The 19710-nt window shown below is 55.6% G+C and overlaps 3 protein-coding genes across 6 annotated transcripts in view; 2 read left to right on the forward strand and 1 right to left on the reverse strand.

Moving 5' to 3' along the window:
- The window catches only part of UBAP2L (ubiquitin associated protein 2 like), a 30470-nt gene extending 20648 nt beyond the window's left edge, over positions 1-9822 (reverse strand). For 3 of the 4 annotated variants that reach the window (XM_040087936.1, XM_040087935.1, XM_040087933.1), the window contains exons 1-7: positions 9729-9822; positions 5650-5779; positions 5005-5082; positions 3789-3899; positions 1196-1364; positions 774-869; positions 18-63 (exon numbers count right to left, since the gene is read on the reverse strand). In XM_040087936.1, the coding sequence (XP_039943870.1) occupies positions 18-63; positions 774-869; positions 1196-1364; positions 3789-3899; positions 5005-5082; positions 5650-5739 (590 nt within the window). In that variant the 5' untranslated portion in view covers positions 5740-5779; positions 9729-9822. Of the gene's footprint in view, positions 1-17; positions 64-773; positions 870-1195; positions 1365-3788; positions 3900-5004; positions 5083-5649; positions 5780-9491; positions 9515-9728 lie in introns of those variants that run through there. The other variant, XM_040087934.2, reaches the window with a different exon arrangement.
- On the forward strand, positions 9809-13132 carry C29H1orf43 (chromosome 29 C1orf43 homolog). The gene is made up of 7 exons (XM_040087937.1): positions 9809-10006; positions 10449-10550; positions 10751-10859; positions 11031-11084; positions 11343-11509; positions 11632-11690; positions 12067-13132. Exons 1-7 carry the CDS (start codon positions 9938-9940, stop codon positions 12263-12265), a joined length of 759 nt encoding a protein of 252 aa, XP_039943871.1. The 5' UTR covers positions 9809-9937; the 3' UTR covers positions 12266-13132.
- A 4134-nt stretch (positions 13133-17266) lies between these two features.
- LOC120764154 (tropomyosin alpha-3 chain-like) lies at positions 17267-18441 on the forward strand. Its single transcript, XM_040087957.1, has 3 exons — positions 17267-17421; positions 17772-17901; positions 18284-18441. The coding sequence occupies exons 1-3, from the start codon at positions 17308-17310 to the stop codon at positions 18439-18441; spliced, it is 402 nt and encodes a 133-aa protein (XP_039943891.1). The 5' UTR covers positions 17267-17307.
- The last annotated feature ends 1269 nt before the right edge of the window (positions 18442-19710 follow it).

The following is a 19710-nucleotide window of genomic DNA, read 5'->3' on the forward strand; positions in this document are numbered from 1 at the left end:
GTGTTAGTGAAACTTACCCCATGCCTTGGGCAGAAAACCTTCCCCCCCGCCGTCCAGAGCCACCTGTAAATACACACACACACTTGGCTCTACATCACCAGGAAAAGAAACACCTGAACAACGTACAGAGCTCTGATGCCCAGAACATAAAAGTGGAGAGGATCTTCCTGGGTTGATGGGATTACCAGAAACATCTCCCGATGTATGGGAGTGACCTCAGCTGGCTGGCAGCATGATTAGCAATGTAATATTCCAGGCTCAGATGAGGTTTCCAGCTGGCACAAACCAGAAGTACTGGACCCTAGGTTCTGATTTCTGCAGTATGTGACCTCAGCAACAATTCCTAAGCAGCACATTTTGGGGCAAAATTCATTTCTGCCCCAAGTATTTCAAGTCCAAGCCAGTGGTGGTGTCAGATACATGTGCAAGAATGATGAGGATGCAGGTTCTTTTGCTAACAAGCCATTGGCTCGCCTGCTAAAACAGTCAACCTTGAGTTTTTCAACTTCCCACCTCTGTAATAAAGCACTTTTTTTTTTTTTTTTTAATAACTCTTTGAATGTAACCCAAGAACTAGGTGCTGTTTCTAGCACGTTTAAGATGGGAAAGCAACAAGTAGGCACTAAAACTAAGCACGAGAACAGAAAAATCAAGTGCATATTTTCAATCTGGCAGTTTCTCCCACAAAGAGGCTTTGGAACCTCATGGAAGATAGATACATTGATGCAATAATTCTCCTCCCAGCCCCCAGGGACCTCACATCCCATGTGTACCTCTGCCTCGGCCACGTCCCCGCCTCCCTCTTTCCGTGCCTCTTCCAGAAGATCCTCCACTCTTACCACCATCTAGTCCATTCTCCTGGCCCCGAACTGAAAGACAGAACAAAGCAAAGGCAATTTCAAGACTCATCCTGCTTTGGCAGGGACACTAGACCAGATCTTAAACCCCAAAACGCGGCGGCTGTGTGTGGGACCACATCACCACATGCTCCCTGAACTTTTGATTTAAGCTGATGGTAAGTGGGCATCACGCAAAGAATCATCTCGGACAGGAGAGCATTAAACAGATCCACAAACACATGTGGGTGGTTTTCCTCACAGAAGTGTCTGCCCCAAAAGCTTTACTGATAGCTGTTAGGAAGCACAGAGTGCTTCAGAGTGAGGGTTTTGTGGGTTATTAAACAGCAGGTCCATACACTCTCTTCCACGGGTGGCACCTCGCCCTCGCCTTGGCAGCCCACCACGTCGTCTGCTGAAATCCCGCTCCCGATCCCGGTTTTCTTTGCTTTCCTCACTGGGTTCCGTCTGTCCACTCTCCTTCTGTCCTGAGACACCTTTCTTCTTCCCAACCATTTCCCAGGAATGCTGAAGATTAGCGAAGTGGAAAGAAATTAATCAAATTAATCACAGTTAGATCAATGAAAGGTGCAAATACACAAAGATTTAAACGTGCTGCAGAGAATGTAACAAGGGGGTCACCACAAAAATGGTTTCCAGATCAATTTTTTTAAGGAGCCTACCAGTTTACATACAGCACATCTTTGTTCGAGCCAAGCTTTCTTAGAGCTGACTGGCATACAGTTTGAGGTAACAGCTGAGTTATTCTATTTCTGCAAAGATCTACTAGAATTCTTTAATAGAGAGGGCATGATACTTCTACAGTTCACAGCATGGATTAATTTACCTTGCTTAGGGAAAAAAACAGCCTGCCATTTCACACAGGTCACCAGGAGCTCTCAGAATAACCCAGGTAAATGTTTCATAGTAATCTGCACTCAACATTTGGGCTAAGATCTTTCTGCAGATGCAAAGTTATTAATAAAAGCTCTCCCCTAAATATCATCTCTGATGGAGAGAGGTATCACAGAATTTAAGCAACGGGCAAGTTCAGCTGAAAAACATTAAGTCTGCCTCCAGCTCACTGCCATGGGCCTGCACCCATGTATTTTCTGACAGCTGCAGTGGTTTCATACTCAAATGGATGCTGCACACTGCTAGAACAATTAAAAATAGTCTTAAGTCATTGACAATCACCTGAAAACACAACTGGCAGACAGCTGGGTTTGAATGGCAGCATGCAGGGACAGTGACAAAAAACGCAACATAGTGGCACAAACTGCCTTCAAACCCAAGGCTTCCAAAGTGTTTCTCCATAGGTATCTGGCTCAGAAATAAACTTTAAAATTACAGTGTTCCAAGTAAACATTTTTCAAGTAAGTGGGGTTTTTTTTAACCAAATCTAGTCTAATGCTAATATCACACTTGCTCCTTTACTGTTTGAAATACAGTACATTACCAGTAACTAACTAAGCAGGCAAGCTGTCTTCAGCACCAGAGCATCCAAGCAATTAACAGGTCTGTTTCTCACAAGAAAATCCCCTTTCTGGGATTTCTGCACAAACTGGATCCAGGCCAGAAACAGCTCCAAGGTGCTTGACAATGGCAGTGCAGGGGCTGCCTGTGCTCAGTGATGCTGTAACTGCAAGGCCACTGGGCTGCATCAGCCCAGCTCTTCCTCTGCCAGCTCCCTGCCTCTCCAGAGCCCGCCCCTGCAGGGCCTTGTGCTGCTCAGCCAGTGAAGGAGGTGCTGCTGCACAGCCCCACGTGCTGCACACTGTCCTGGATGCTACTCTCACGAGCAACGTGTTTCTCTAGGCAATTAAACTGCTGTGAGAGCAAGGGTTTGTTCTCTGACTAGAAGCCACTGATTACAAGAGATGTGGAGGAGAATACAATAATGGCAGAACTGTGCCTCAGCAATGCACATCCCTATCATTCCCTTTTCTAAAAGGATTTTCCAAAAGCTATTTTATTCAGTTGTCAACGGAAATGGCTTTCTAAAGACAAGGAGGAATGCATACATGTGTCATCCAGAACTTGTCTGAAGCCAAAGCAAGCAGAGAACCAGACACTGGGGAGCAGCTGCAATACACAAAAAAAAGTCTGAGGTGTCCAGCTCAGTGACATACCCCCAGGGCTTATCACAGGCAAAAAAAAAAAAAAAAGAGCTAAAGCATAATATTCTAAAATGATATTTAGACTCTCAACTCAGAGCTGAGTTGGCTCCAACTAAATCAGGGTGCCAGGATATGTGATGTCAGCAGTGGTTTGGAAGGATCTTGCATTTGTAGGCTTTTTCCTGGGCTGTGACAGTACTTGCATCTCCACTGTCTTTGTCACAAAAGGAATGACATCCTGCATGCAGGCGGAAGGCTCCTGCTAAGCAAGCACCCTTGTTCTTGGGGCCGACCTCAGCTTGCCTGAAACAGGCACCTGCATGAGAAACAGCAGCCAAGCCCAACTCCACAACAACAAACAGCAAAAAGCTGGCAGCAGCACAGAAGCCAGTCAGTGCATCACTGAGAAATGAATCTTTAGGGCCAGAGACACAAAAAACACGTTGCTCTGACAGAAAGGAAGCACAGCTGATGCACACCTGCCTTTCAATGCAGGTTACTCAGCCCTGATGGGGAAAGGTAAGTTCCTTCACACTCACTGGTGTGAAAGCACATACACTATTGTTGAACTGCTTAGATTCGAAAGTAACAGGAAGGAAATTACTTATGGCATTTTCTCCTCCATTCCTTCAAGCCTAGGGCCATTCTCACGGCCTGCACAAGCCCACAGAGAGCAGTGCTCAGCAGCCAGGTCACAGTCACGCTGTGCATGCTCCTGTGGAACTAGTCAGTCGCTGTGGCTCTCCTTATCTTGACATTACTGGATTCCTCACCTCCAAATATGAAGTTACACTGAACTAGGCCTCACCAGATTTACAGGACCTAATCCTACCGTGTCTGGATTGCCCTCCAGCAGCACGTTAATGGCTCTGTTGACATCTCCGTTGCAGTCATGCAGAGCAATCACACACTCGTCCTGATTCTTGCCTGTGATGTCAATCAGCTGTAGAGAAGACAACAGCATGGTCAACACATTCCAAACCAAGACAGTAAAAACCAAACCAAAATCTCTATGGGTTTCTCAGGAGGCAAGCAAGTTGAATCCCAAACCAGAAACCTTCCAACAAAAAATTGAAGGACTAGGGAATCTCCCCAGCCTTCTCAGCTTAACTATGTTCCTCAACAAGAAGTGACTGAGGGTGGGAATTTTTAAGTTACCAGTTTCACCATGACTTTTCTTTTACTACAACCTCCTTGTCTGAGGGTAACACTGTTACCTGCAGAAACAAACTAAATGTCCAGCAAGACAAAAGTTGCTGCACCTGCATCAAGGCAACGCCAAACACAAACACAGGCTGGGGGAGACTGGACAGAGAGCAGCCCTGAGGAGGAGGACTTGGGGGTGCGAGTTAACATGACCTGGCCATGTGCACTGGGAGCCCAGAAAGCCAATGCTGTCCTAGGCTCATCCACAGCAGTGTGGGCAGCATGTGAAGGGGGGATTCTGCCCCTCTGCTCTGCTGAGGTGCCCCTGCAAAGCTGCCTCCAGCTCTGGGGCCCCAGCACAGCAAGGACAAGGAGCTGCTCGACAGAGTCCAGAGGAAGCCGTGGATATGCTCTGAAGGCTGAGGCCCCTCTGCTCTGGAGACAGGCTAGGAGAGCTGGAGGTGTTGAGAGCCTGCAGAAGTAAAAGCTCTACGGAGACTTCAGAGTCCCCTCCAGGGCCTAAAGAGGCTCCAAGAGAGCAGGGAAGGGACTGGAGAAACAGGACAGGGGAATGGCTTCCCACTGCCAGAGGGTGGGGTTATCCAGGCTATTGAGAAGAAATTCTTCTATGTGAGGGTGGTGAGACCCTCATACAGGCTGCCTGACCCCTGAAGTGTTCAAGGCCAGGTTGGACAAAGCTTGAACAGTGGAAGATATCACCATAGCACAGGGGGTAACTGGAGACCCTTTACCATCCCTACTAACCCAAACAATGCTATGGCACAACTTAATGAAGCCAGTCCAAGGAAATGAAGGGAGCAGGTGTGTCCCTCCCACCCCCCAGCATTCACAGTACTCCCTGTGATCTCTCCTTCCTGTCAGAATTCATTTTCTACACTCACTTGTTTCACCTTCTCCTCAAAGTCAGCATCGTTGTGGTCCGAAATCATCTGTGCAAGGCGAATCTGTTCTGCAGTAGCCTAAAGAAATCAGAGAGACAGAGCACATCATCAGGGTGGTGCACCTCCAAACCATCCTCCAAAGGCCATTCTGCTAGCCCAAACTCTCTGGAAACTGTGGAAAGGAATCAGTATAGCAAAGAGAAGGCACAAACAAGGGTGAGAGAAGGAAAAATCCAGGGAGAAAGTGAGATGAAAAAGTAGCAAGGAGTTCTGGAATAAAGGGATACACTGTTGAATGGTCTCATGGCACCAGATGAGCAGCAGCCACCCAAACCACATCTGTTTTGGGGCAGACCTTACCACCACCAGACCACCAAACTTCGACCCATTGCAGGTGGCTTCTCAGCCACTTGCACTCATTACAGTGTGTAAGGAATGGACAAATGGAAATAAAACCAAATCTCAGCAGCAGCTCCCAACTGGAGACAGACATGGGAACCCCAACGCCAGCAGCTGCCCGATTAATCTGGCTCTGGCAGCAGCACCTTGAGACACACGAGGAGTTCATCAGGTGTTAGCCCTGGACCAGGCTGGTGCCAGGTCTCCACCTACAAACCACCTGGTTTCTATGGACACTGCTCTTACCTGCGGCCGCTGCTTGTGCTGCGTCTGGCTCTGTGTCTGTGTCTGCTCCCAGTTCCCCCGGGCTCGGTTAGTGCCCACCGATGTCATCATTTACAGTATATACAAATAACAGTATTTACAAGGTTGAACTCTGTGGTGGGTCAGGGGAGAAGAGAGAATGGACTGTTAGATACAGAAAACAAAAGGCAGCACCGAGACTGAATGATCACAAGGGCAACAAAGCCAGAATGGCTGCTGTAGATCCCCACCCTCCCCACCACTTCCCTAAAACCAGGCAGGCCAGGCTGCCATCACCACATGCTCCCAACACAAAACGGTCACTTCTACTTCTTGAGGTTTCTCTCTGGATACCACGGCAGCATGCTCCAAACAGAGTATCACCTGCATCCAGGTGGGAGCAATCAGGCACCAGAAGCCAAAGGAAAATCACGGCCTCACAGACTGGTTTGGGTTGGAAGGGACCTTGAAGCTCATCCAGTTCCACCCCCTTGCCATAGGCAGGGACATTCCACCTGGCAGGGACACATTCCACCTGGTCTGGTGAAAGCTTCAAGCCCCATCCAACCTGGCCATGAACACTTCCAGAGGTGGGGCAGCCACAGCTTCTCTGGGCAAGCTGTGCCAGGGCCTCACCACCCTCACTGTAAAAAACCCTCTTTCTCAGGTATTCTAGATTGACCCTCCCTAAGTCTGAAGCCATTCCCTGGACTTGAGCCAAAGAGTTTAACAACTTCTTGTTAAAACACATGTGAGGGGGCACAGATCTGTCATGCGTCCATGCTGAGGCTGTGGCCATCAAATGGAGCAGGAAGGGTTGAAGAAAGCTTCAAAGAAACTTCACTTGGAAGACAGAGCACCTCAGAGCCTCAGACATTTCACCTACTTCCCCTTCTCCTTTCTTGCCTTTAAAGCAGGGCAGGGGAAGCAAATCCCTGGGATTGCTCTAGCAATAAGTGGTGCTACAGGTCTGCAGAATTTTTGTTTGAAGGAAATCCTGCCCTTGCAGAAGTGCCTATTTAAATTATTCCCTCAAACTGGAAAAACTAAGTTTTCCTTAGTATTCTTGACTAAAGAATACAAAAAAAGTGAACGTGTCTACATTCCATGCAGAAGTCTACAAGGAATAACAGCCAGTAACACTGTTGGATAACACTGCTTGAGGCAAAAAGTCCCAAGAAGAGTTTGAGTGTCCAAAGCAAGCAGAGTTTTCTAACCTCACACTGGGCTTCAGGGCAGGGGGTGTTGGAAAGGGATGAACACTGAGGTTTTACCCTCTCTAGTGACCTCCAGGCACAAAGGATGTGAGAGACATCCCACAGCACTTGTCAGGACTCACAGCTTCTGAGCCCCTGAAATTTCAATAATCACAGAATTCACATTCTTGTATTTCATTACTGTGACTGCAAAGCCTTCCCCCAAAGCAGCAGGATCTGCTGCTGTGCCCTAGGCAGACATGAGGGACATGGGAAGGAGCCACAGACGAGAGTGTAGAAGCAGGGAGAAAAGTTCAGCAAGACAATCAGATCTGCATATTCCAATCCGAAACACTGCTGTACATGAGCAGGGCGGCACAGAGAGAAACACAGCGTGTCAAGCAGGGAAGCTCAGAAGCAGCAGTGGCAAATAGTGCGGGAAAAGTTGGGGAATCTCCTGCTGAAGTTTGCAAGTACTCAACTGGGTGAGAAATCCCTGCTAAGAGCAGGGAGGCCCCAGCATTGCCTCTACATGAGGCACACAACCCCCACACCTGCTCCCACCAGTGCTTGGCCTTCCTCTGTAGGCAAGTTTCTGTGCAATTGCTCCTGCAGCTACTCACAAAACCTCAAAATTCCCCTTCACAGCCACCCATGCCTCATGGCAACTTAACATCAGTTTTACAGCTATACAATGTCAAGGTCCCTTATCAGGAAATAATCCAAGATACCTGTGCAGATACCAGGAGCTCCTGAAATATGGGGGAAGAGCACCAAGCCTGCACTTCTGCTCAGGCAGAGCAGAAAAAGCCTTCTATCCCCAGCCATCCCCTTTGTGCAGGTGCCATTCCTGTGGTATATATATTTTTTTTTTCCTTCTTTCAGTTCCAAGTTTCATGCACAATTTGTCATACTAAACTAAATCACAGGCCCAGAGGGAAGTGATTCCACACATCCACAGGAACCCAGTCTGCAACCTCCCTGGGCCGTGGGTCCGCCAGACTAATTCCGAACCTTGTGCAGCATCCAGGCATTGTTCAGCAGCTGCTCTGCCCACCTACATTACTGCCACCGGTAACACCAACGTTTGTCCTTTAACATGCAAAAAACCCCTAAGAAAAAGATCTAGGATAAAAACCTCAGCCAGGCCCCAACGCTGCTGAGGCTGTCAGTGAGGGGGTGTCCCCATGCAGACCCCACAGCAGCCTTGAGGAAAGAGGACTTGGCTACTGGTAACTTATTCCTCAGTGGGGGAACCTGCGATCAGCTCACTGGCAGCACGGAGCCACAGAACACAATTACCCCAAGGCCTGTGCTGGCCCCACAGCCGCATGCAAGTTCCCCAGGTCAAAGCTGTTCTCATCAAAAGCACTTCATCTCTTCTCCTGCAAGAGCAAACCTGCACACATGCACCAAGAGGTGAAAGAGCAGCTCCAGCCAAAATGAACGGCGACCAGTCCACACTGGAGCATTAGCGTTAAATGGAGGAGCACTGATACCTCAGGCCAACAGCGCTGCACTTGGATAGGGCTTAGGGAAAACAAGAAGTTTCACAGTTATGGATTACAGCACCCTCTGATCAAAGGCACTGCATCAAATGAAGCATTTGCTGTTACCCCCATTCCTTCTCAGACCACACCGGTGCCTTCCCACGAGGCCTAAAGAGGAGAGTCTCAACTACACAAGTGAAGTGCGGAGTCTCCAGAAAATGAGGGGATACAAAAATGTAACAAACTGTTCATTTTATTAGAAATGTCAGGTAAGTTACAGTTTCAGAACCAGGATCTGTAGGTCCCATGGCTGTGCCAGACCTGCTGGCTGCCACTCGCCCTGGCACGTTTCAGTTTCCCTGATGTATTAATACAGAAAAATGGTATTTTCAGCCCATTCCAACACAGCTTAGTTAACGTGCAAAAATATACAAAGCCCCAAACGAAAGGGGCAGAGAAGACAAAGCTTTTCCTGCACATGGCGCAGAATGAGGACCCAAAAAGAGGGTTATCAACGTGAGTTTTTCCCCAGAGCAAAGATATGGCGGCCACAAACAGAGTCATTCCGTGTATGCAAAGCATGAGCTTTTAGGGAGATGCCCCTGGATATGCCATCAGAGACCCCGACTCGGTAGCGACAGGCAGCGCTTTGCTGGGGAGACTCCCGGGCCGGAGGGCGCAAGCAGAGCCCCCAGACCGGGATGGAGGGACGTGGAGCAGCGCGGCACTCGTGGGCCGGGGCTCCTCCAAGACCCCCGAACCGCCGTTACCCGGGAATTTCACGTGGGCAGTGGAACCACCCCAGCCACGGCCCCCGGAGCGCCACCGAGGAGCGGTGGCAGCAGCGGGCCTGGCGGCCCATAAGGAGCCCGGGAGGGCGGGAGCACGGCTCCCATTGTTACCACCGGCAGGGACGGGCGGGCCCCGAGAGCGCGGCAGGGTCGGAGCCGCCCGACCCCGCGGCCCAGTTCGCGGCACGCAATGAGGCGACGGACCGGACCGAACTGGAGGGCGCCGGCGGGGCCGGGCGAGAGCCCCCACAGCGGCGCCAGGCCGGGCCCACAACGGAAAGGCGGGCGAGTTCGGGCCGCTTCCGCCCTCATGGCCGCGGCCGCCATTTCACCCCCCCGCCCGCACTCGGCCCGCCCGCCCGCCTCACCTGCGGCGGCCGCGCGCTACGCCAGCCCCCGGCTACGGCCCGGCCCACTAGGCCGCGCGGGGCCCAGCGGCAGCCGCGGCGGGGCTCAGGGCAGCCCCCGGGGCACCGGACGCAACGGGGCCGGGTGGGCGGGGGGCGGCGCGGCCGGGCAGATAGGGGGCGGCGGCAGGAGCCGGTACGGATGGGTTCGGGGGCCGCGCGGTACCAGAGCCGCCGCCGCCGCCGCCGCAACTTTACCTGGGTCCGCCCGCACTGACAACTCCCCCGACCCCGCCCCCAGCACGTGACCGGGCGGGGCGGGGCTGCCCGCGCCGAGCACGTGACGTGCGCGGGGGCGCTGTGGCAGCCCCGTACGGGTCACGTGACCCGGGCTCATCTGGTCACGTGGTGCGGGCGCAGGGCGGCTTTGTGGCCGCCATGTTGTGCGGCCCCGGGCCAGGCCGGGCATGGCGGGGGCTGGCAGCAACTGGCTCTCGGGGGTCAACGTGGTGCTGGTCATGGCTTACGGCAGCCTGGTGAGGGCCAGCAGGACAGGGCGGGGCGGGCTGGCGTGTCTGTGCGGCCTGGCGTATCCGCGAAGGCGGACCACGCGAGTTCGTGGAGCCCCCGCGAGGCTGATCCTGGCGCGTCCGTGGAGTTCCCCTGGGCTCGGGCCCAGGGAGTCGATAAGGCTCCCGTGAGACGTGTCCCGGACTGGCTGTGGGGAACTCCTCGGAGTCGGGCTCGGGGTGCTCATGGGGCTGGGATGGAGCACCCGTGGGCTCCTGGTGGGCGGGGAGAGGAGATTGGGACGGCCTGGGGCTGACCTGAGTGTGGGGCTCCTAGTGGGCTGAACAGGGCGCTCTGCTCGCCGGGCTTGGAGGGGCTGGGAAGCAGGGGCTGGAGGGCTGGGCACAGGCTGGCTCTGAGACCTCCTCCCCAGCACATGCCTGACCCTCACCCGCCGTGGCTCCACAGGTCTTTGTGCTGCTATTCATCTTCGTGAAACGCCAGATTATGCGCTTTGCCATGAAGTCCCGCCGCGGTCCGCACGTGCCTGTGGGACAGCACGCACCCAAGGTGGGTTTTCTCCATTTCTTACACCCATGGGCCCATGCATGCCTGAAGGGACAGGCAGGAGCTGCTCCAGCATCAGAGCTGCTGCCTCAGAGTGATGATAGGCAGTGGGGAGGGTGTGGTTTATCTAGGGCCTGTTCTTACCCTTTTGATCCCACAAACAAAGTGAGCAGTCTGTAAATATTTTTTTTCCTGCTGTACAGGATTTAAAGGAAGAGATTGACATTCGACTGTCAAGGGTGCAGGACATCAAGTATGAGCCACGGCTGCTGGCAGAGGACGACGGCCGGCTCCTGCAGCTGGAGACACCAGGTACCGTGCCAGAGGTACCATCCTGCACTTGTTCCCCGGGGGCCAAGTCACACCTTTGACTGCTCCTGTTGGTGTCCTGTCACATGAGATGGTGCCTCTTCTCCTGTTTTTCCTTTCCTTGCTCCCTTCCAAGGTTTGAAGAGATCTCAGTTTGTGCTTTCCTTTTACCAGGCTGCTATAACTACCTGTACAGGATGAAGGCACTGGATGCAATCAGGACATCAGGTAAGTGCGCCCAGGGCAAGAGTGGGAGCAGAAGGGTGCAGAGAGACCCTGAATGAGGGTGGCAGCAGCCCCATAGGGAGGCTCCAGGTGCTCACTGGGGAGTAACAGTCACTTGTCCCACTGATGGCCTGAGGGTTGGCTTGCTCCATGTTCTGGGGCAGTGGGCATGGATAGAAATTTATCCAGCCAGCAATACCTGACCATAGGGATGAGCACAAGCATTTTTACCTGCGCTTCAGCTGTTGTGCCTTTTTCCAGAAATCCCGTTTCAAGCAGAGGGTCGGTTCCCAAAGTCTTTAATAGGGAAGAACTTTTGTGCCTACTTGCTGGAACTGCGGAATTCCAGCACCTCCTTCAAAGGCATCCGCAAAGCCTTGATTGACACCTTGCTGGATGGCTATGAGAGCGCCCGCTATGGCACTGGGGTGAGTGCTGGTGGGGCACTGCTGGCCCTGCAGGGCATTTCTGTGCACTGCACTACTGCTGGGATTGAGGTCACACCATAACTTCAGCGGGATGCTCCATGGTCTTTTCTGTTTGTATCCAGGTCTTTGGGAAAATGGAATATCTGAAGTATGAGGAAGCTCTAAATGAACTGGCAAACATGTAAGTGCTGTTGCCTACCTGCACTGGTGGGATCCTGGGCCCCAGCAGCCTGTGGGAAGGTGTGAACAGATATGGGTTTTGGGACACAGCCATCTTCTGAGATAGAGGCTGTCTGCGCCCATCTGTCCCTCTGGGTTCAGTCCTTCCTTGCAGTCTATCTGTTACTGCAGTTTTGGGTTTGTTCCATGGTCACAGTCAATATTCCTGCTTGTCCCCGACCACTTTGAGTCAGGGACTTGCACAGGACCAGTGGCCTTAGATTACAAGACCTCAGTGAGTGGTGTCATCACAAAAGCAGATTTGCTTCATGTTGGACAAACAGAGCAGCCCCTCTGAGGCAGCAGCAGCAGTGATGGTGCCTCTTCTCTGCCCACAGGACCAAGGCCCGGGGCAGCAGCAGCCAGCGGCAGCACCAGTCAGCAGTGAAAGACCTCACCCTGTGCTCTGAAGTCTCCAGCCCCACCACCATCCAGGTTACCTACCTTCCTTCCAGCCAGAAGAGCAAACGTGCCAAACACTTCCTGGAGCTGAAGAGTTTCAAGGACAACTACAACACGCTGGAGAGCACGCTGTGAGCATGCAGCGGCCTGGTGCAGTGGGTGTGCTGGGCGGGTCTGGGCTGCAGTGCAGGCAGCACTGAGAGGAACCAGCTGCACTCTCAGATCTCGCCCTCACACCACGTTGGAGGTCATCACTCGGCGAGGGCTCAGTTCCAATTCTGCAGTTTGGCCCTCACCAGGAGCCCATTCTGGAGCTGCTGAGCCCATGGGGATCAGCCCCACGGCCTTCTCTGCCACAGGCTTATGACACTCCAGGCTTTGAGTCCTGCACTGCCTTGGATCCTGTGAATAAACTCATGAGCTTGAGCTTATTTATAAAGACACGGATTCCAGCCAGCTCTCTCCTCCGCCTGTCCTTCCCTGCGGCAGCTAGTGGGAACTGATGTTTGTCCATCCTGTCCGTGTGGGTCTTGGGCACTGGAGCCACTTGTCTGGTTTTTTTCTAAAGGGTGAACACTTTTTCCCCGTGACGTCATTGTTCCTGCTGTCAGCCCTTTGTGCCCAGCCTGCCTGTGCAGCTGGATAGGGTAGAAATAGTTTGCCTGTTCTTAGCACCGTGGCTAAACTACCGCTTTGGGCTGAGGTTTCTACTCATTCTCCTGCAGCTGGGCTTTTGGGGATGTCTTGAGTGGACAAACCAGTGTTAAATGTCCCATCTGTTCTGTTGAGGGGCTGTTTGCTCCCACTCTCACCAGCGCCTCGCATGCCAGCGTCTGCCGAGCTCCTGGGGCTAAAAGTTCGTGGCCCCCACCTTGAGTCTGCGTTCTGTCAGGATGAGGACAGCGCCGGCAGCTCGTCACCGTGGCGTGGGCAACACAGAGTGGAGGGTACAGACCTCAGCACTTTTTAAATGCTGTTTAATAAAATGACAGTTCAGCTCAAGTAGGGTGTGTGCTGCTGGCCTCTGACTACAGGGCCCCATCCCTACCTGATCCCGGTCTGTGTCCCTCCTGAAGGTGCTATAAAGTAACGCACACACTATTAATGGTAGCCGGGATGCTGCCTTTACTGCTGTGCCAACTGTGATACCATGACAGGAACTGGGAGGCTGTTACTGTAACCAGGGTGCCATTAGTGTGGAGGTGTTCCATTAACGCCCTGGGCCGTTGCCGGGGGCCGTTGCAGGGTCCCCGTGGCACTGGCCATGGCAGTACCAAACAGCCAGAGCTCCTCACTGCAGCAGGAGGAGGTCAGACAGGGCAGGGGTTGGGAACATGGGAGCAGGTGGGGACAGTGGGCTGCAGTGTGCCCTGGTGCAGGTTAAACCCAGGCCACACAAACGTTGCTCTTTGTTCGCAGCTCCGGGTGAGTGGGAATGCTGGCGCGAGGCTCCTGGAGAGGTAGAGTTGGCAAAGCACCCTGGGAGCCAAATCCTTCATGCTGGGGATCTATGGACAACGAGAAGCCCTAGCACAGGGCAGGCTGGGGGAACATCTCTGCATCCCTGACCCGCTCACCCTGTGTCTCAATAGCTGTGGGCAGGAGGCCAGAGAGCACCCAAAGTGCTGGGTATCGTCCCTTGAGGTGCTGCAGTGGATCATGGAGTCACGGCTGAAGAAGTGTGTGGAGTTGGAGCTGCACCTTGCAGGCAGGGAGCAGGCACTGGTGAGGCTGGGTGTTGGTTGGATACAGCTGGGGTCCCCCAGGCTCTGCTGCCAGGGGGTGGGTGCCCCCCTTTTCCCGCTCCACAACATCGTGGGGAACAATGTCTCCCAGCACTGATGAGCCAGGGGGATTTGGGGGTTCAGCACAGACCCTGTACCTGGCAGATCCGCCGAGATGCCCTGTCCCAGCTCGTCTTGGATGAGCACTTACAGCACCAGCAGGAGCTGCGCCAGCAGGGGAAAGCCTTCTATGTCGAGCGCCTCTGAGTATTCAGCCCAGTGTGTGGCACTGGCCTGGCATTGCCCAGCTCCTGACTGAGAATAAAACACGTTGAGCAAGACAGGCTCTGTGTGCTGCATGTGAGGCATGGGACAGCCCAGGGCAGCAGTGAGGGGAAGACACAGCCCAGCACAATTCCTGTGGCTGGGATCCAGTCATGTCACCTGCATCCCTGGGTGCCCTGGATCCTGCGCATTTCATCTCACCCATGGCTGTGCCAGGAGGTGGCAGCACGGCCAGCATGCCTCACCAGACTGGCTGCTCCATACTGGGACCCTGTCCCAGCATGGGTCCTCCTGTGCCATGCCAGTGCTCCTGACCATGTGGCACAGCCCTGCAGTAGCAGGAAGAGGAGCCTGGCTGGCCTGGGTGCAATGCTCCCTGTCCCCACTTGCCATCCAGGCACCCCAGGATCCCTGTCTGCTCCCCAGCCGGGACGGCCCTGTCCCCTACCTCCCATCCCTTCTGCCTGTGCCCGACCTTGGTGTCTCCCAGCCCCAGGGCCCATCAGTGCCTGATCTGGCTCTGCTTATTGACAGGGCTGGGGGCTGCTGGGCCAGCACCCCCCGCCCATGGCCCTTCATTAGCTCGGCTGTCGGGCTGCATCACATCACCCACTGCCACACACACGCCCCCGGCTCTGGCACTGCTGCTGCCACGTGTGTCCCTGCTGTCCCCACTGCCACCTCATCGTGTGGCCACCTCAGGAGGCTGAAGCCCCTGACCCCCAAGGCCAGGCTTTGTCCCTGTCCTTCCCATGGCACTCAGGATCCTGGCTGCCCCGTGTCCTGTCCCACTGGTCCCCCACAAAGCCCCCGGTGCCGTTCCCAAGGCTGATGCAAAGCACTGCTGTGGTGTGGGGAGGTTCTGCTTCCAGCCCTCCATGATATCCTGTGTACCCTTGTCGCTGGACACGGCCACCCTGGTCTCAATAGCTCCCTCAGTGTGGGCCGGGGTCCTGCCTCTGCTATCCAGCATGAGTGGGGCCACATCCTCAGCATGGATGCAGCAGGGTGACAATCGGCCCCTCCAGCTGCTCCTTGGAGGAGAAACTCCCATGAGTTCCAGCAACTCCCCCAAAGCAAGGAGGTGTGAGGCACAACTCCCCTGTGTAATGGGGCTCGTCCTTGGGCAGGGTCATGTGCAGCCCCTTGGTGGCACAGGGCCCGCAGGCCAGGCCTGGCCGCCCAGTATTGACAGCCCTGCTAATGACAGGCGGTGTGACCAGGGGCAGGAGCAGGCGGCGCGGGGCCATCGACCGCATCGACTGGCAGTGCTGGGCGGAAAGGGTGCGGGGGTCCACGGAGGGGGAAGAGGGACGTCAATGGGTGGTAATTAATGGGAATGAGGCCACGTGTGCAGGGCCAGGGCTGTCTCTGGCCACATCCCTCTGCTTGGTGCAGCCGAGCGCGGTTATAAACGGCGACCAAGCAACCCCCCAAGCCAGAGCACAGCAGAGTCCCCCAAGCCTTCCCAGGTAAGATGGTGATGGATGTGGGATCCCTTCGGCCCCAGCGTTGCCGGCCATGGCATGCTACTCCATGCCAGTGCATGTCATGGTGTGCCCTGACCTGCTGTGCCAGGAGACCGAACCTGCACCGCCCTGCTCCGGCTTCATCCCAGCCACAGGACGCCTCCTGCTCCAGCACTGCATCCCGAGCACCCCAGTACCGGCATGGCTGCCCAGCAGGCTCCAGGCACCGAGGTGAGGCTGGGCACTGCCTCTGCAGTGCCTTGGGGTTATGCCTGGGTACCACTCCTGCCCCAGCTCTCATCGTATTCTTCTCTTTCTCTTACAGGCAGCTGAGCTCCGGGTCCTCCCACCTCTATCTGCCCCTGTCTCTGTCTGATATGTTTGATATTAGGTTGTTTTATTGGAAAACCAACTAAATATCAAACATATTCTTACAGCGCCAGGGATGCCCAGCACGAACTTGGCCAGATGCTGCCTGTGCCCTGCCTCAGGCAGGGGGGGCCTCTGCACCCTGTCCTGCACCCTCTGCTAGTCCTCATTGCCGCAATAAAACCTGTCTGCCCATCTCCATGGGACTTGAGAGGGGGAGCCCAGAGCCGTCCTGGGGGTTGGCGGAGGTTTGGGATGGCAGCGGGGTCAGCGCTTGCCACCTGTCCCCCCGCTCACGCCAGGGATGATGAAAGTACAAAGGCTCGTGGCCCTGTGCCCAGCACTGCCTCCACTGCCTTGGCATGGGGGCGTTATTTATGGAGGTGCAGCCACTGCTCAGGGCTCTTGGTGGGCACAGTCCCCCTGCAGTGACCTGCCCAGGGTGCCCAGACCTGCCACCAGGTCTCTGTCCCTCAGGTCCCTGGGTGCTGACCCCTCTAGCCCTCAACATCTGTCCCTGGGTAGGAGAAGTGTGTCTCTTCCATGGGAGATCCTAACCTGATTTATGGGGCCAGCAGGATCTCTGGGCCAGCATGAGGAGGCTGCAAATCTCTTGACTGTGGATGAAGTGCCACCACTAGCCCTGAGAATTCCTCCACCCATCCAGGGAATCTGCTCCTCAGGCTGCCAACAGCATCCTCCACCGCAGCACCAAGTGCCAGCATGGACAGAGCTGGGCTGGGGGCTCAACAGGCTTCCAGAGGGCTCTGCCCCTGCTGCTCCCTGCAGAGCCAAACACTCTCGGCCAAGGCCCTGCCCCTAAAATAGCGCCAGGATGATCTTACCCTTTTCAATGCCACCCCCGGGCAGGGGTAAATGTCAGCTCAGGGCCACCAAAACATCCTAAACCCCCTCCCCCCCGGCCCCAGGAAGGCACATGAAGGGCGAGGACTTTGTGCCAGTGCTGCACAGACCCAGCTCAACATCCTGAAGAAGCGCTCCGGGCACCAGCCAGGGTGTCCCGTTGCATGGGGGGAGGGGGCACCTGGGACAATGCGGGACCCCCTCTCGCAGACCTGCTGCTGCTTTTTATAACGCCCCAGCTGTCCTCGGGAGCCCAAATAAGGCTGTGACCACCCGGAGCCCCAGGGATGCACAATGGGTCCCGAGCACAGACTTTTTGGGAAGGTGGGGAGGCGGGTCAGCCCAAGAAAGGCAAAGCCCCTGCGCTGGGCAGAGCTGATAAACGGTCAGTGGGGCACAGGCAACACAGCTGCCCTATTGTCTCTCCTACATCCTGCTACCCACCACTGCCTGTGTCCCACCAAGGATGGAGGCCATCAAGAAGAAGATGCAGATGCTGAAGCTGGACAAGGAGAACGCCCTGGACCGGGCAGAGCAGGCGGAGGCTGAGCAGAAGCAGGCGGAGGAGCGCAGCAAGCAGGTAGGGCGGACAGCAAGAGCCCCCAGCCCAGGGGTGTTGCGGGGTGGCTTCTGCCTGTGCTGGGTCATGCTGAGCCCAGAACCAACAGAGACTCTGTCCGGAGTATGGGAGTGCGAGAGCTGCCACTACTCCTCAGCTCAAGGGCACCCCGAGGGCTGTCTGGGGCACGGTCACGGCCAGCTGGTGGGATGTGGGAAAGGGAGGGATGCTGTGAGGCAGAGCTGGTCCCAAGGATGGGGCAGGACCATGTCATGGAGCAGAGCTGCGCCTAGGATGGGGCAGGCAGGACTGTCTTGGGGTGCAGGGGCTCAGAGTGGTGTCCACCTGTGGTAAAACCACTGTCCTTCCAGCTGGAGGACGAGCTAGCTGCCATGCAGAAGAAGCTAAAGGGAACAGAGGATGAACTGGACAAGTACTCTGAGGCCCTGAAAGATGCCCAGGAGAAGCTGGAGCTGGCAGAGAAGAAGGCGGCGGACGTACGTATGGGGTGCAGGGTGGAAGATGAGCACTGCCTTGCCCCCTTTCCTGGTGGGACTGCAGCCCTTTCCTATGCCTTGGGAACACAGAAAGGTCTTTGTCCAGATCAGTGTGCTCCCGGTAAAGCTGTGTAGGTGTCTAGGAGAAGAGAATGGCCCTGTGAAGGACATGTCCGGAGGGCAGAGCCGGGCAGCGAGCGAGCAGCCCATCAAGTGCAGGATATGGGGTCCACGTGTCCTCGGGAAACTCTGAGTCACGGCTAGGGGTGGAGAAGCTCCGAGAAGGAGGAGGAGGAGGAGGGGGGAGCCCTCATCCCCCTGCGGGCAGGGGCTCTTGGGCAGCCTGAGCATTGCACAGCCCGGCTATTGTTGTCCACTGTTTCCAGGAAAACAATGGTGCGAGCGGTGCAGGGTTTCACCCAGCGGCGGCTCTCCTGCCATCACGAGGCATGAGGCTCTGCTCATCACCTGTCAGGACCTGGCAGCCCTTGTGGGGCCGGGATGTCTCGGGGTCCAGCGTCAGAGCGATGCAGCCCAGCTCTGACGCAGAGAAGACAGGAGCTGCCCTCTCCCACCGTGCTCGTGGGGAAGTGCCTGAGCCCCAGCACAGCACCTGGGCTGCCTCACTGGGAGCTCCAGGGCCTGGAGACATCCTGCAGCTTCGCTTGCAGGTCCCTCTCACCGGCCCTGCACTGGAATCGGCTTGTGTCGAGTGCAGCACTGCAGAGTTCTTGGGAGCCCTTTCCCTCCCTCACCTTTCTTGCCTCCCTCTGCTCCTTGTTGGCATTTTCCCTGCTGTCACCACATCCTCTCTTGCTTCTTCGTGGACCTCTCTCTCTGTGCACCTGGAGCTCGTTTTCCTGGCTGCTTCCCCCCCAGGGTGGCCCATGGGGGTCCCCCAGTTTCCCCCTGGCTCTGGGAAGAGGGATTTTGCACCCTGGAGTGCTGAAAGGGGAGAGCTGTCTCCCAGGTGCTTCCAGCCCAACAGAGCCCTTTCAATTCCCACCTCATCCCTGGAAACATGCTATGCCACACATGCCATCCCTGGCAAATTCTCCTGCAGCATCTACCTGCCTGGCTGCCGAGGGTTTCAGGCCAGCAGCCCTGAGCCTTTCCCTTCTATCCACACACTTGAAGCACTGCTGAACAGGTTTCGTGGGGATGAGAGCAGTAACAGCACTCATTGATGTTTTTATTGAGGTCTTGGGGGGCTCCATGATCCTCATGACACTGAAGAGCACAGCTCCCAGCTCTGACAAATGCTGATCCTCGCAGCGTTATCTGCCCTGAGACAGCAGGGTTTTCACCTTGGCTCAGGCTGGCGCAGCGTTGGGATTCCACACATGGAAGTGGAGCGGGAGCCTGGCGGCCACAGCCCTGCCGCTGGGTGGAAGGAAGGAGGATCTGCTCCAGGGCTGTGGGTTCCTGGCCCCGGCAGAGTCCGGCGGTTCTCCGGGGGTGGCAGTGGAGCCGCGGCAGGGCCGTGCCCGAGTGCAGCCCGCGGGCCTGAGAAGCGTCCGGCATCGGAGCGGGGCGGGCGTGAGGGAGGCGGCGTGGGGCAGCGCAGAGAAGCCCGTGTGGAGCCGGGCGGATCCTCCGGTCCCTGTGAGGCTGTGCCTGGTCCCTGTGACACATAAGGCCAGTCCCGGTGCCCCCATGCCCACATGCGGCGGGTCCCGGTGGACTCAGGGGCCCGTGGCGCAGACCCCGGTGTTCCCCCCCCGGCCCGGTGCCGGTGCATCGTTCTCGCGTGTTCCCGTCCCACTAGGGCCGATCCCGGCGCCTGTCCCCGTTCCCGCCGGGGCCGGTCTCG

The sequence above is a fragment of the Hirundo rustica genome, chromosome 29 (assembly GCF_015227805.2).
Source record: "Hirundo rustica isolate bHirRus1 chromosome 29, bHirRus1.pri.v3, whole genome shotgun sequence".
NCBI lineage: Eukaryota > Metazoa > Chordata > Aves > Passeriformes > Hirundinidae > Hirundo > Hirundo rustica.